A 16,233-nucleotide genomic window follows, 5' to 3' on the forward strand; every position below is an offset into this window, starting at 1 on the left:
TCTGCGTCTCACCCCGTAGCTCTTTCATTTCCTCCTTCATGTTTGCTTCCATTCCGTTTATTTGCTTGTTCATTTCGTTTGTGTTTGTATCCATCTTTTCGTTCATTTGTTGTGTATTTGCATCCATCTTTTCGTTCATTTGTTGTGTATTTGCATCCATCTTTTCGTTCATGTTCGCATTTATCTTCGCTGTCATTTCCGCCAGCATGGCGCATAGCTGGGCCATGTCGGGTGCGCTTGAGTGAGCAGTTTCGGCAGGGGTTGGGGAAGGGTTTTGGTGGACAGGGGGAGGGGAGGTGTCATACACCGCGGCCGCTGCCGCACCCATTTCGGGCTCTGGGTTCAGTTGGACGAGTTCATGTTCCTGCACGGGCATTCCATCCTGGGCCATGGATCCTACACATTCTACATCCATTTCTAATACCCCCGGCTCCCGCTCGCCTTGAGACGCCATCTTGCTTCTCGTGAAGGGTTAATTTCGCTCGCTCGTAATTTGGAGGGAATCGGGGGTCGCTTCTCTCACCCCTGGACCGATTCCCGTGAATTTAGCTGGAGACAGGAGAGCCCGTTTTCCTGTTCTCCGATACCAGTGCCGCGAGGAGGGCGATGGATTTGTATCGCACGACCTGACACCAGTGTTGCGGATTTGCGCCCGCCGGCGTGCTGACGGCCACGTAACTCCCGAATCGCGCGGCACGTCGCCCACCGGACGGACAATCCAGTCGTGACCCTCTCGGACTAACGCCGGGAACCAGTCACGGGTGGACCTTTCGGTCTCACCGCGATCGAGCCAATCGGCCCCCGCGTGGGATAGGGTTGCTCGCCAAATTCGACCTACCTAAGTACCCACACGGAGGGTAGACCGGGCGATCGCACCTCGCCGCAGGTCGACTTCGGACACGGGCCACTTAAGCGACCCGTTCCGTACTATCGGGATAACTGAGCGGTGTTATTCGTCGACCTCGACGGTTCGATTAATTATCGGGCGTATTCAGCCCACTACCAACCCTTTACGTGAAGCAAGATGAGGATTCAATGAAAGAAATGACGAAGCGAAGCGGGAAACAGTTCAACACAAAGCACATTTATTCGCGATGAATGGAAAGCACACATATTCAATTCCACCAAAAGCACATAGAAAAGAGGAAGACAAAAAGAAACACAATGCAATTTTACACAAAAAGCAAATGCGACAATGCAGATCTAATACCGACTACGCGAGCACACGGCAACACTTATACAATTTTACTTCACAGACGGCGCCGACAACACATACCCAAAACCAAGGAAAAGAACACCCTCAAAGATGAGGCGGGCCTGAGGCCGAGACCGGGTCGGGCCTACCCGTCTGGTGATGAGACGCGGAGCGGCGATGGTGCCTCAACTCCGCGGGCCTCGCGGGCAGTGTCTGGTAGGGGGTGGGAAAGGGGCCCCCTTGGTCGCACTATCTCAGCGCGGGGGGAAACAGGAGGGGGTTGCTGATGCTCGGGGGAAAGGAGGATTTCTACTCTGCCTCGAGTCCCGCGAAGAGCGTCTCCACCTCGACCAGGTCGCGCCGTCGGCCTCCCTGGTGTGCAGCTCCCGGCACGACGCGAGCACCCCCTCGTCTGCCCTCGCCGCCTCTCCACAGCTCCGTCCCCTTCGCTCCGACTCTAACGCACACGACGACGACCAACTCCTTGCTTCTTCTTCCCAACTCCACCGCCCGCGAAGTCTTAACTCTCTTGACTTGACGAACGCGGTCGCTTATATCAGCCCCGTGGCTTCACCTTTGACCCCCTGCCTTCGACCTTTCACCTCGCTCCCCATTGGCCCGAGAAAAGGTGGGCGTGAATGCATTTTGATCCATAAATTTGCATATAGCGATCGCCCTCCAACGCCCTGGAGGCGGGGCCAAATCGCCCCTCGCTCACCGATTGGACGGAACAAAAGTGGGCGTGTGTCGTTTTTGATCCGTTTTTGGAGCACAAAATCTGTGATTTTGTACACGCTGTTCGGCGCGCGCCCTGCACGAGTCCAACACCGGTACCCACAAGCGGCGCAAGAACGGTGGCGATGCGACGGTTGCGAGGTGTGACGTGAAGCGGCGCCGCGGTGGGTGGTTGATGTTGTGGTTGGTGGTGGTAACAATGGCGGTTGGTCCAAAATAAAGATAGTAAAAGAAAAACGGCTATCCTGAAGAGTCGCAGCACGCATGAATAACATTTATTCCCTCTAGACAACGGGTTTGGGCCTAACTACACATATACTTACCGAGATACCTCACCTAAGGGACCTGAATGGTGGTTTGCGAATTTAGTAACCACAACAATATCATAGGTCATGTGGTGTGGCAGCCATGATGGAAAAAGGAGAAGCATTGGATACCTATGTCCAAAACCGCTCCAAGAAAAAAATGAAACTTGGCATCTGTCAAGTTCTCCCCATGCAGAAAAAGTTAGTTTTCTGATGTCATAGGTGCCTTCATTATGACATCATAATTGCATTGGTAGAATGTTACATCTGATCAGTATGAAAAATTTTGAGGATCATCTAGGGATAAATTGATCAACAGAAAAAAATTATGACGTCATTGGTCATGTGGTTTGGCAGCCATATATATTGTTACGAATTTGGAATTCAATCGCACACAACATACAGGTTCCCTTACTCAGCTATGTCAATAAGTGCATGTTCCCTAGATAGCTCACCTTCCATTGTTTAAATGTTTTGAAATCGAATAGATGCACTGCGGATCGATCGATGCCCGGGGTCAGTTTAATGTTTAGCTAGTGGGTTATTCAAATTTACTAACAGGAGATCGTTTTGTTGTTGGTGTCGAGAGAAGGCACGAAACCCGTTTGGCGGGTGCAAGAGTTCATGGACCGGCTGGGAGCGTGGCTGTGGAAAGTTGAGTATTTGTTTAGTGGGCACCCCAGACACCGGACTAGTCGGCCAGAGTAGGCCAAGGGCCCAAGAGGGGCCGGGATAGTGTAGTGGGCACGAGCGACCCATCGGAAACGGGACCTGTAGCGCCAGAATGCCACGGGGGCAGTGTAGTGGGCACGGGCGACCCGTCGGAAACGGGACCCGTAGCGCCAGAATGCCACGGGGGCAGTGTAGTGGGCACGGGCGACTCTCGGAAAGGGACCCGGGGCATCAACATGCCATGTGGGCATCGGAGGGGGGCAATGCCAGAGAAGGCAACCCCCCAAATTTATAGGGAGCAACTAGGCTCAGAGGCAGCCTGCGGGCCTGGGGGTGCCATGGTTAGAGTTCGGCAGAGGGGGAGTTCCTGCCAGTTGAGCCACGCTGCCCAGCCACGAAATTGTGTGAGGGCACGTATGAAAATTTGAGGGCAAGGCCCAAATTTATAATGGACACCAACACAGGCGACGGGAATCATGGTTGTTAGAACCGATAGTTTTAAAGTGTGAGGCGTTTTTGGAAAGCCGCGGGGTAGTTTCAGGTTAATGAATATTAGGGTAGATAGGAGATGTACCCCTTCGCACCATCCATCCCTTCGCTCGTTGTAGGCCGCTCGACTCACCTTGGTAGATCGCTGAACTCTGAGGAGGCCATTCTGAGGCTTTGTTGAGCCTCAAGACAGGACGCAAGTCTCTCCCTATTCCCCTCCAGAGAGGGAACATAGGGGTTGGGAGTAGGCTAGGTTGACAGGATAGGTTAGCCGGACAATGACGATAAAGGGGGTTAGGGAGACAATTGTAAAGGGGAAATAAAAATAAAGAGGGGCTAAATTTTGTTGTTTTTGTGGCAATTTAAGGGAGCGGGTATGGACAGAGACAGGCATAGGCAATAGAGTGGGGGGGGGGGAGAAAGTAGGCTAGGTCTGAGCCGCCTTCAAAGCGGCCGGCACCACCGCACTCCCTTCAAACCTGATGGAACCAAACCAGAGGCCGGCCAGCTTCACCTGTCGGCCTGTTGTGCTGCAGCCGCCTGTTCTGCATGGACTTGCCTTGCCATGCCTCGTTTGCCTGCCTCTGCCATGACCCCATGCCTGCTAGCCCTTGTTTGCATTTGCCCCTGTGTCCATCCATCACCATGTGTGCCAGGACCATCCAGTTTTGCAATGACTGCCCTGCAGGCAGCCCATGCATCCATCATGTCCATTTGTTTTGCGACCATCTCCATCCATTCCCCTGCACCAAAGACTTTGCAACGACTTTTGCCTTTCCCCTTTCCCCTTTCACAGATTACAAGTCCTGGGCCATGGTTTAGTGTAAATTTATATGTTAAGGTTAAGTTGAGTGAAAATTGTAACTACGTGAACCCCCGCCTGCATGTTTGTTTTAATGCCAGCAATTTTAGTTAAGTTGTCCAAATGAGTCTGAGAGTTTGTTAGTAAGTTACACAGCGCATTAGGTTATTTATTTTGGGACACGTTTGAAGAAATGTCGCACTCAGGGATCCGAAGGTAGAACGTACGAGGGGAAAACTTACACATGCTGGTCACACGAAAATTTGACGACTCGGGACGAGTCTGTAAAAAGGGGAGGGGGTAGTGTTACGAATTTGGAATTCAATCGCACACACCATACAGGTTCCCTTAGTCAGCGATGTCGATAAGGGCATGTTCCCTAGATAGCTCACCTTCCATTGTTTAAATGTTTTGAAATCGATTAGATGCGCTGCGGATCGATTTAATAGTTAGGGAGCGAACAATGGAGACGTCCCTCCCCCTCTTCTGCGAAGAGGAAGAAGAACCCTGTGGTGACGTCAACAACTCCCTCCCACCCGTGGTTGAGCGGGGGGTGGATCACGAGGGCATGAGTCACGCCGGGTGCGGGGGAGGGGTGCAAAGGATAAAGAGGACATCTTTTCTTTGTTCAAAAAAAGAGTCCCGTGGGAGTCCCGTGGTTGGGCTGAGTTCGTGGGAGTCCCGTGTGCAGAGTTAGTGTGCTGAGTTAGTTAGTGGGAGGAGTAAGCTTTTTTGCTTCGGAGAGAGCAGTCATTCAGCCGTCGGGTCCTGCTTGGTTTGCTTGGTTTGCTTGGCTTGAGGCCTTCGGCAGCTTTTTGCTTCGGCTGCCTCAGTGAGCTTCGGCTGCTGCTTTGTTTTGGAAGGAACTTGAGCTGGTTGTTCGGCTCGAGCTGCGATTGGAGGGTTCTTCCTCTTCCTCTTGGTTCGGGGAGCTTTTCGTTCTCCATTTTGTTTCCCGGCTTGGTGCGACGCATCGGCCTCTGCTTGGAGTTGGATCCTCGGGGAAGCGACGATCGACAGGAAGGATCGGCGCCTCGTCTCACCGACACGTGTTGAGAAGCGCGGGAGGATTCGCGGAGCTCGCGAAGGATCGCGGCGATTGGATCCAGCTCGCTCTCGCTGGAGCCCGGGTCCGGACAAGTTGAAGACCACACGAGGTGGAAAGGTTCGAGTCAAGCTCTGAGTTTCAGCTCACCTGTCCTCCGAGCTGGAGCTCGTGACTAAAGGCCTTTGCCACCATTTCTTGGTGTGTGTGTGTGTGTGTGTGTGTGTGTGTGTGTGTGTGTGTGTGTGTGTGTGTGTGTGTGTGTGCGTGCGTGCGTGCGTGCGTGCGTGCGTGCGTGCGTGCGTGCGTGCGTGCGTGCGTGCGTGCGTGCGCGCGTGCGTGTGCGTGCGTGCGTGCGTGCGTGCGTGCGTGCGCGCGCGCGTACGTGTGTCCGTTGGCCCGTCTAATAAGTAAGAACTGCTGTTAAGTGTAAATGACTGTACATAATAAGTAGACGGTTGTAGTTCTTTTGTCGTGCTTTTGTTGCTTGTATAATTGCATACGTGTTTTGCTTTATTTAATTGCATACGTGTTTTATTATAATAAATGTCCTTGTGTGAATGTAAACCTGCTCGTTGCGTCCATTCCCTCATTGACTGAACATTTCGTGTGTTGGGAGTTAGAAAGCCGTTGGTTTGCCATAATAGGGGGACATTTGGACCGACGGTTCTCGGCGATTACGCTGCTCGGAATCGCGCACGGACAACCTCGCCTCGGTGGTTTGTTCCGTACGAGTTCCGTCGAGGGTGGAATACCCCGGGAGTTGGATCACGTGGGTATTTAGGTAAATTGAAGATTGGCAATCGACCCTACCCCACGTGATCTGCCAATTGGCGTATTTTGGTTCTTGTACAAGGACCCGTCGCTCGGAGTTATCCGGGCGGCGATCTATATTCCGGGCGATCGGTTGGGCCGACTTGACTTGCGGCTCCGTTCAGAGCGGTCGGTTGGCGGCCGATCCCCGGCCCATAACAATATATATAAAAAAACTTATTTAACCGCTGCATAAATCGATGTAAAACTTCAAAATTATGATCTTGTCATGATGGGTAAAAAATGCTTTAAATTTCAACCTGATGTGACACATGGTCTGGCAGTCAGAATTATTAAATTTTTTGAATCTGTTCTTTTTAATTTTTTTTTAATCAAGGTTCACTTGGCTGCACATGGATGGGTTTGAGGGTAGAGGAGTTGCAGTTGAAACCCAAGTCCTATGAGGTTCCTCCTAATGACTTCATCTTTACTTTTTGCTTGTTTGGGTTCCTTCTGATTACTCCAATATAGTACCTATTTTGTGATTGTTTTATGATGTCATAGGTGCCTTTGTGATTGTTTTTGTTCTTCCATTTTATTTGAATTAAATTTTTTTAATTAAAAATTTGCCACCAAAAGAGTTGGCTTGCACCAAGTCCTTCTCAAGACTGCATGGGGTAAGTATTGTATGAATATCATCTAAGTTACATCACTTTTATAATCCTTATTTTATTTAAATTGATTTATATAATTGAAGCCTGGTGTTGGCTTGGTGGTTAAAGTACTGGCTTGGGACCTTAGGGTCCTGAGTTTGAGCCTCTGTTTTTTTACCATTGAATTAACACCAGGTGGGGTTGACTCAGCCTGTCATCCTTCTGAGGTTGGTGAAATGCGTATCAGTGTATTGGGGTAATAACTTGGTGTTGGCTTAATGGTTAGGGTGGTGGGCTTGGCACCCTATGATTCTGAGTTCAAATCCCACTCGGCTGTTGAATTAGCACCAGGTGGGGTTGACTCTGCCTGTCATCCTTCCGAGGCCGGCAAAATGGGTGCCAGCTTGCTGATGTCCTGTGTCAGAGTGGCGACCCATTCAGGATTGTGCCCAATAGCCAAGGAGACTGCTTCGGCATCACCAACGCTCTGCACAGAGTATGGTCCTGATGGATGTATGGTTGGGGTAATAACCATTTGGGGTAACCTGTGTTGGAGTGGAAAACTGTCCAGGACTGTACTCCTTGCCGATGAAACTGTCTTGGCAGCCCTATGTGCCTTTGCAACACTAAAGGAATGGTATTGTTATATTATTATATCCTTGATATTGAAGACTGAAGTACACAAATCACCTGTCATAATACTTCCAAAAACCTCCATTTTTGCAGTACTTCATTTTAAGTAAGGGTTTATTGAGGTGTTGTATAAAGGTGGTGTTCAGGAATGCTTCGAGATGACTTCAACAACACAAAACTTTTGGAGTTTTTTTTTTTTAACGATCGTTACAATCATTATTTTATTAAAATTGAAGTAACACTGCTTGGGGTATCGTGTTCTATTAACTCTCTTGTTTTCAATAGAGTTGTTTAAATTGCTCATTTTTTTAATGGAGTTGTTGTTTGTTTGCATTATTCATTATTAACGGAGCTGTTCCTTGTTTTTCAGCTCCTCTCGGGACATTCTTTGTTTCGTGTTTTGGATACAGAATAACTGTCATGTTTGGAGGAATCCTTTCTTCCAGTGGATATGTTCTTGGTTCCTTCTGCACAAATATTGTACAGTTGTACATTTGTCTGGGTTTCCTTTCTGGTAAGTCACCAATTTAAAATGTTATTTAAAGTGCTATTTAGAAATCAGTTTGGTGTGAGGCACAGCTTCATATATTTTTCTCATCAAGTGAAATATGGATGAAGTTGTTTTGAGATGATGAATATGGAGGTTTATAACAGATGAAATTTAACCTTTTGAACCCTGAGCTCCTTGGACTTTTGGCTCCCCTACCCTGAGCTCCCTGCAGAAAAATAACTGAATATTGAAATTTGTTCTATTTTTGTTCTCTGTCTGTAAAAATGTTTTTATAGCCCTGTAATTACAAAGAAACTATATTTTGAATCAAAGACTATCTTGCTTTCATATTTTTTGAGCTTATTGCCAATACTCTATTTTATGGTACCAGCAAAACCAGCAGTTGTTGCCCAGCTTTCCGATACACAAGAATTATTCGCAGTACATGTACCAGTGTATTGTCTTGCAACGTTTTGGCAAGTCCTTATCCTTTGCCTTAGAGTTCCTTTGCTTAGCCATAAGGTACTTCTCTCTGCACACAACACAATGATTATATTGGTCGTCACATGTGGAGCCTTTTCCACATCATGGTGAGCATCCTGTTTCAGTCGTTGCTTGCCATGAAACTTTGCTGAGCAGCGATTACCAAATGCTACTCCAATAGATTGTACATCTCCTCTAAGTTCCTGACACAGTTTCTCAATAGACAAATGGAAAGTGACTACTCTTTTACTTGGTGGAGCATGGGGCTTTCTGAAACCCATCAGTACATATGCATTGTATGCAGCCCACATGAAGAATTTTATTACCAAGCAGCTGGATCATTTGTAGTGGCAGTGGAACATCTGCAATCCAGTAATTTGGTAATTTTGTCTGTCCCCCCCCCCCCAATATAAGCATAATAAGCCTTGACTGCTTTCGGCCAAGCAACAGGAATCTTTCTTATTTTTCAGTACCATCATACCACTGAATATGTTCAGGAGGGGAAGAGACATAGATTGACGTGACAAAATATATGGGTCATTTATCCTGACAAACTATAACAGCAACAGTCCCACTGAATATAATTTCCCATTCTCATTTTTGAATTTCATTGTTTCTCCTCTTAAGAGTCTTTGGAAATTATCTTCTGTTGGTCATAGTAGTTCCACACATCCTTATCCCTTGTTTTATGATCAAACGCTCAACCAGCTAAACTGGGGTATATAATCCATCATCGTTCAGTGAATAATTCTGTCCTGAAAATTTGTCAGTCAAGCATTTGTCTATCCCCTCTGTGTCCTCTGACACGACCATGCTCCATCCACGCCACCTACCAACACCTCTGGGAACTCCCCCAGCATTATCGTCAGGAGTGTCAGTTTCACTTTCCCCATTTGAAAAGTCATTCTCCGACTCAAAATCACTCTCTCCTTACAATAATCATCATCATCATCATCATCATCATCTGAGCTCAACACCTCATCAACCGGCATCACATTTCGACCCATTTTGGAATGATTTTTTAGCAAGAAACCTTCAAAAACTTTCGTGAACCTCATGCTGCGACTTCCGCAGATCATGCACTTTGGCATGTCCACAAGATGGAAGCCACTCCTGAGAAAAACAAACAGATGACAGCATGCCTAGTGTTTGCAAAAACGCACATGAAAGCCTCGGAGAGCATAAGGCAAAATATTATGTGGTCCAATGAGACAAAAATTGAACTCTTTGGCCCGAATGCAAAGTGCCACATCGGGCGGAGAATGAGCGCAACTCATCACCTATTTAACACCAACCCTACCGTGAAGCACGGTGTTGGCAGCATCATGCTCGGGGGATGCTTTTCAGTGGCAAGGACTGGGAGACTAGTAAGGAAAGAGGGAACAACTAATGGAGCCAATTCCAGGCAAATTATTTCGGAGAACCTGCTTCAGAGTGCAAAAAACCTAAGACTGTGGCAAAAATTTACATTCCAACAGAACAATTACCTGAAGCATATTGCCAAAGCAACACTGGAATGGCTTCAGAAAGAGAAAGTGAAAGTCCTTGAGTGGCCCAGCCATAGCCGATTTGAATCCCATTGAGAATCTCTGGAAAGACTTGAAGATTGCTGTTCACCGATGATCCCCACACAACTTGACAGAGTTTGAGCAAATCTACAAGGAAGAATAGGAGAAAATCCCCAAATCCAAATGTGCAAAGCTGAAACAGACATACCCAAAAAGACTCGAAACTGTAATCGCTGCCCAAAGCACTTCCACAAAGTATTGATTCAGGGGGTTGAATATTTATTTATGCAAGACATTTCAGCTTTTCATTTTGAATGAATTTGTAGCATTTCTAAAAACACATTTTTACTTTGTCATTATGATGGGGTATGTTGTGTAGACCGGTGACAATTTCTTTTGCATTTGTACCATTTTAAATCCCGGCTGTAACACAACATTATGTGACAAAAGTTGAGGGGTTTGAACACTTTCTGAAGGAACTGAATGCACATAAAATATAAACTCTAACACATTTTGATTCTCCACCAGGATATATGTTTCACATTAAAAAATTAGCGATTATATGTGGGTATTCTGAACTTTACAGAAACGAAAACGGTTTGGCCAACCACCATCAAAAACATGCTTTGGGTACCCAGGGTCAGGTCATGGGCGAAAAATAATTAATCACCCTTTTAAATACCCCCACCACCTCCATTAGGGTTATAATTTTCGCCTGTGCACGTGGCATCAGAACACCTGGTTACTGACCCTCACTTGCAGGCCAAATGTTGGATTAATGGTTAAGGAGGCTGGCTTAGGATCTTAGGGTCTTGAGTTCAAGCTCTTGTTGGCTGTTGAATTAACACCAGGGAGGGTTGACACAACCTGTCATCCTTCTAAGGTTGGTAAAATGATTATCATTTGCTTGTGACAGGGGCATTGCATCAGTGGCACAGCTGCACCTCCAGAAAATAATGCAACCAAACAGCCCCAGGCTGCATATCTCTACTAATTAAAGGCAATGTGTGTGTGTCTACTCCATAACTCCAAAAACATAAAAACTAGCAGCCTGAAACTTTGCAAGCAAACTGAGAAAACTCCAAGGAAGTGCACGAGTGAAAATTGGGTGTTTGGGTTAAATAAAACACCCCATTTAAAGGTAATTAACGGCCTTATTTAATTATATTCCTCACGATCTCGGCCAGCTCGCTGTCTAGGGTCTTAAGGCGTTTCCTGAGTAACCTCGCTGGAGTCTGAAGCCACCATTTTTTTTGGCCTGCTCAACCACGCTTTGACTTGGAAAAGGCTGCAACGATTTCTTAATGATAAAGTTTTTTTTTTTTCTTCAATTTCCTCATTCATATGATCAAATGCCTGTTCATCATAGCTACAAATCGCTGAGAATATTACCATGCGTATAAATGCGTGGAGACACCAGCGTTCGTGACTGTTTCATTTGTACATATGAATATGCGAGAGAGAATCTCTTAAACAAAGCAGAATGACAAAACGTAAGCTCCAGATTTGAAAGTATCAGCAGTTCCGACTCTGAAAAAACGTTGATTTGTCCAATTCTGACATTGCATGGGCGTTCCGGGTGCATAGATGTATCGACGGCAATTGGTAATTGCTTGCCAAGCCAGGCGTTCTGTTGGAGTGCTTCCTTGAGTGCTTAAGCCACTTACCTAGCTCTGCAGAGGAGTTCATGTCAGTTGATAGCGGTACAATTCATGTCCTGATCGGGATGTACAGTCGACAGTAACCACAAGGTTGAGGTACGTACGCAGCATACATGGATGTGGTACATATTGGTAGATTTGGATCTGTACGGACTCTCTGCAGTTGAGTCGTCATCAGATCAGGTCAGGTTTGGGATCATGCGTCAGAACAACACGTCACTGCATCCACTTTCCACCGGTACTCCAGGGGCCTCCGTCTGGCCATCCCCCAGGCAGATACCTGGCCCATCCCCATCTCCTTGAGATTCTGATCAATCTGCTGCAACCACGAGGAATGTGTTCAGCCCATTGGCCTCCTCCACTCACGAGACTCGCTTGCTGAGAGAATCTGGTGAGCAGGATCAGCGTCAGGAAAACGAGCCACATGTCCATACAGCCACAGCTGATGCTCACGTAGTATGCAGGTAAGAAATCTCATTTGAGTCTCTCTCAGCAACCGCTCGTTGGACACAAAGTCCGACCACAACGATAGCCAAGGATTCTCTGAAGAAATGTGGTACCAAATGAATTAAGTCTCCATCTCAGATCCCTGCTCAGAGTCAAAGTCTCACATCCATAGATCAAGACTGGAAGCATCAAGGACCTGAAGACTCGGACTTTCATCCTCCCGCACAGATAACGGCAGCGCCACACCCCATGATCCAGTGAATCCATGACTCCCCAGGCCCGACCCAGACGTTTTTTGACCTCTGACTCGCAGCCAGCAAAGACATGAATATCACTGCCAAGGTACGTGAATCTCTCCACGACCTCAACATCCTCACCACAAACAGACACAGACAGGACAGCAGCATCCAAGATGTCATTGAAAGCCTGGATCTTAGTTTTGACGCAGGAAACCCGTAATCCCAGTGGCTCCGACTCCTCATTCAGCACCTCAAGGGACCCCAAAAGGATATCTAAAGTCTCCGCAAAGATGACTGCATCATCTGCGAAATCAAGGTCAGAGATCTTGACATTCCCAAACGATGCACCACAACTTGATCTCTCCAACATCCTCCCCAGAATCCAGTCCATACAAGTGCTGAAAAGTGTGACGGCCAGTACACATCCCCGACAAACTCCAGTAACAACTGGAAATAAGTCAGAGATGGTATCACCACATCTCACAGCACTCGCAGTACCAGAGTAGAGTTCAGACAGATCGATCAGTTTTGGTGGCACCACACGAAGACCAAGAACCCTCTTGAGAGAATCCCGATTCACTCAATCAAACGCTTTACAGAGATCAACATAGGCTGCAAGCAGCCTCTACCGAAACTCTTATCTACATTCGGTGAGGACCCGAAGAGCAAGGATACAGTCAATCGTTTACCTCTTTGGTGTAAATAGTCCGGGAGCAGTGGGGGTGAACCTGCTTTGCTGTTTGTTGTAGCCTTGGGGTAGCTCTTCATGATTCAGGGGGGTGACCGTTTGCAACCCTTGGGCAATTTGCTATATTAATCCTTTTGTGCTGGTAAACGCATAAATAATGAAAAAAATCTTTTTTTTTCACTATTTATTGCAATGAACCCAACCAACATCATCACATTTGCTTGTGCCGATGTTTACTCACAAATTATGTAACCAAAAACAACCTAATATATAAAACAATTGTGAATTACTCAGTATTAACCCTTTCCGGGCTATTTTAACCCAGGACATAAAATTTGAACACAGACAACATATGATTGCACAATAACCACCTCATCCTTACTTTAGTCACAAATAAGGTAACCAAAAACAACTTAAAAGATAGAATAATGACTTAATACTCAATATTAACCCTTTCCTGACTGATTTTACCCAGCACAAAACATTTGAACATCGATAGACAACAGGAGTCGTTGACGCATTATTGCACAAAACCACTCCAAAATTATGGCATGGGATTTTAATGTCATCTTTTGCTTTCCGGCCTGCTGACATTGATGCAAAATAGACTGGGTTAGACACTCAATGTGTTTAGTTTGACCTACCGTAAGATCAATTAAATTCGTGAAACAAACAAATAATCTGCGACTACTAGTTGCTTCCCCAATCTCCTCAAACCTTGCTACTGCACACGTGAGCAGCCAACTGCATAACAGGCACAGAAAATTGTGCAAGGCAGACCTCTGACTTGACAACCACACCTTCTCGAATTACAGGGACTTTCACTTTTGCAACCACACCTGATCATTTCAAGAACATATTCTGGGGCCAGTTTCACATCATCTGGGACTGTAATTGGTGACAGCGACTTGTTCTTGACATCTCTCATCCATCCATATTCCACAGGGTCCAGTGCCGGTGGATGGCTAGTTTCAAGCATTCGCCATAAGATTGCCTGATAGTGAGCCCTCTTGACATTTTCTGTGAAAGCCTCCTTTGTCGGTGGCAGGGTGCACAGGTTTGGGTGATGATGTGTGACCCTTCCCATTATTTTTACCCCAGACAAGCAATCTTGTCTCGGACATGTCTTTGGCTTTTTTCATACCATAGCATGCAGAGATGAAGGTTGTGGCCTGTTCCATTGCTGCTGTGAATGGTGCTTCAATGTCGCCTACAGCGAATAACTCAAAGCCAGCCTTCAGTGTTTTAAGTACACAGCCCTTCCCTAGCACAAAGTAGCAAGCAACTGTGTCACATCCTGAAAGAGCATGGGCAGGGAGAAGTTCATTAACAATTTTGTCATGTTTTACCACCGTCTGCTTTATGTCCACAATGGTCTTCTCTTTACTTGGGGATTCCATGGTAAGTTGGAGGGTGAGATTGGCCTTCTTGTAAAAGTGGACAAGGAGCATGAAGACATCCCTGTCATCTGACACAATTGAGAGTTTGCTGGCCTCGCTTGCTCATTTCAACGCCTTTTGTACAATAATAATATCGGCCTCTTCGGGGGATGTCTCAAGGTCGTGTCTTGCGCTTATGTCTTCATTGGACACTTGAACTGGGCAAGGGGCTTCTCCTGTGATTACCAACTTGTGATTCCTGGTGCTACTGGTGTGGAACAACCTATCTTGAGCCAGTTTGTCGCAGATGATTTTGATGAGTTGCTTGTTATTGTCCACAGAAGACAAGACAACCTTTTGCGCTGGCAGCTTTGTTGTCAGGTGCAGTTGGTGGGTGCGGCTTACTCCTGTTTCTCTCCCATCCCTTGTAACCGACTTTATGCTGAAATCATGGTACCTATCGAATATCAAGTAGACATCACTGTCCTTCAGGTATCTAGCAACCCGTGTCTTCACATTTGAGACATAGTCTGCTACGGTACCATTTGTTGGCCAATTAATTGTCCATAGAATAGCTGAGCCATCAATGACTGTCACATCTGCACATCCTGAGAGACGACTGGATACCTCCACCTGTAGTGAACGTTTGAGTACTGATTTCACTTTTGCTGTGCGCATTCCGTCCTTAGTGAACATTGACGTTGGAACGAGCACAAGTTGATGCGATATTACATCTCCAATGTCAATGTCCCGATCACTTGACAACAAAGCTATCACTCTCACATAGATTGCATCAAGATCAGTCACTCTTGAACTGCCAACTTGTACTGACTTAGCTGTTGCTGCCATAGTTTTCATCTTTTTTGCTATGGTGACGTAGAAACCCTGGGGCCAACCTTTTTCAAGCTTTGCTAGCAGGTCTTCTCCAATACTAACCGACTTGTGCACATTCACACTGGAATCTCCAATCTTGCCACTGCTTATATTCACGATTTCGTCAGGATGGTCACTGGAATTCAATGGGTCAATGCAGGTCGCCAGCTTCTGACGGATCCCATCTCTGTCTTTGGCATCTGCAACTATTCTCGCCTTGGATTCCTCCTTGTGGGACGTTTGGCTGCAACCATCTGCACCATCCTCCTCCATCTCGTCCAAACCGGTCTCAATCGTACAACACAGGTGGCGGATAAGTTCCCAAACCTTAAGAGTCTCCTCCTTGAGCGTGATGCCAATAATGCCCCCACTGCTGTGCCCGTACCTCATGAATGTGGACTCCATGAACTGGTCGCTCCAAATCCCATTCCAGATGCCACGAATGTGTCGAGTGATGTGTTCACCCTTCATGAAATGGGTCTGAACATGAGGTGGGAGCTTCTCCATACTGCGAAGGTAGTAGAGGCCATATCTCACGTAATTGACATGACCGGCAGCAAAGTAGTATGGCAGCATCTTCCTGAATGTCGCCAGGTGTAGGAGCCAATCACCCTCACGCTCAGCCCTGATGTACGCCATCATCAGCAGGATTGGCTTAACAAGGACATCAACCCATAACCTCACGGTCTTGCCCTGGTTTGCTCTCTCCTCCAAGGCCTTCATTAGACTATCAGAAGAATCAAAATGACTGACATCTAGACCACGGACAATCTCCTCGGCAAGCATCCGTAGAGCGCGTACGTTCTGCGGGAACTTTTTTCCGCTTTGCATCTTAGGTACACCTCTGAAGACATCTGCCAAGATATCTGATAGTCTAAGATATCTGATAGATATCTACCAAGATATTTGTCGAGTATTTTAATCTGGAGATTCTATTTTACTAACTACTTCATATAAAGCTTTACAACTGGAAGTCTGGTAGCCTATTCCATGACAAACCTGCACAGCAGAGTGGGAGTGGTGCCCAGCCATGTGCTTCTAATATCTGAAACAATGCAATGGTGCCACCTTTTGTCAGTTTAACTAACTAATGAAGTCTATCAGCCAATACTTCATCTTAATATGCATGGGTGATAAACAGATCAAAGCAGGAAATGTAGGCCTACGTTTGGGGTATATATGA

The 16,233-nt window shown here is 46.7% G+C and overlaps 1 protein-coding gene across 9 annotated transcripts in view; it reads left to right on the plus strand.

Moving 5' to 3' along the window:
• Positions 1 to 16,233, plus strand: part of LOC147033920 (monocarboxylate transporter 12-B-like) — a 101,872-nt gene that overhangs the window by 41,632 nt on the left and 44,007 nt on the right. For all 9 annotated transcript variants that reach the window (XM_085873136.1, XM_085873164.1, XM_085873128.1 and 6 more), the window contains one exon: positions 7,653 to 7,796. In XM_085873136.1, the coding sequence (XP_085729262.1) occupies positions 7,653 to 7,796 (144 nt within the window). The remainder of the gene's footprint in view (positions 1 to 7,652; positions 7,797 to 16,233) is intronic.

The sequence above is a fragment of the Eptatretus burgeri genome, chromosome 1 (assembly GCF_056783735.1).
Source record: "Eptatretus burgeri isolate ZD-2024b chromosome 1, Ebu_testis_v1, whole genome shotgun sequence".
Classification (NCBI taxonomy): domain Eukaryota; kingdom Metazoa; phylum Chordata; class Myxini; order Myxiniformes; family Myxinidae; genus Eptatretus; species Eptatretus burgeri.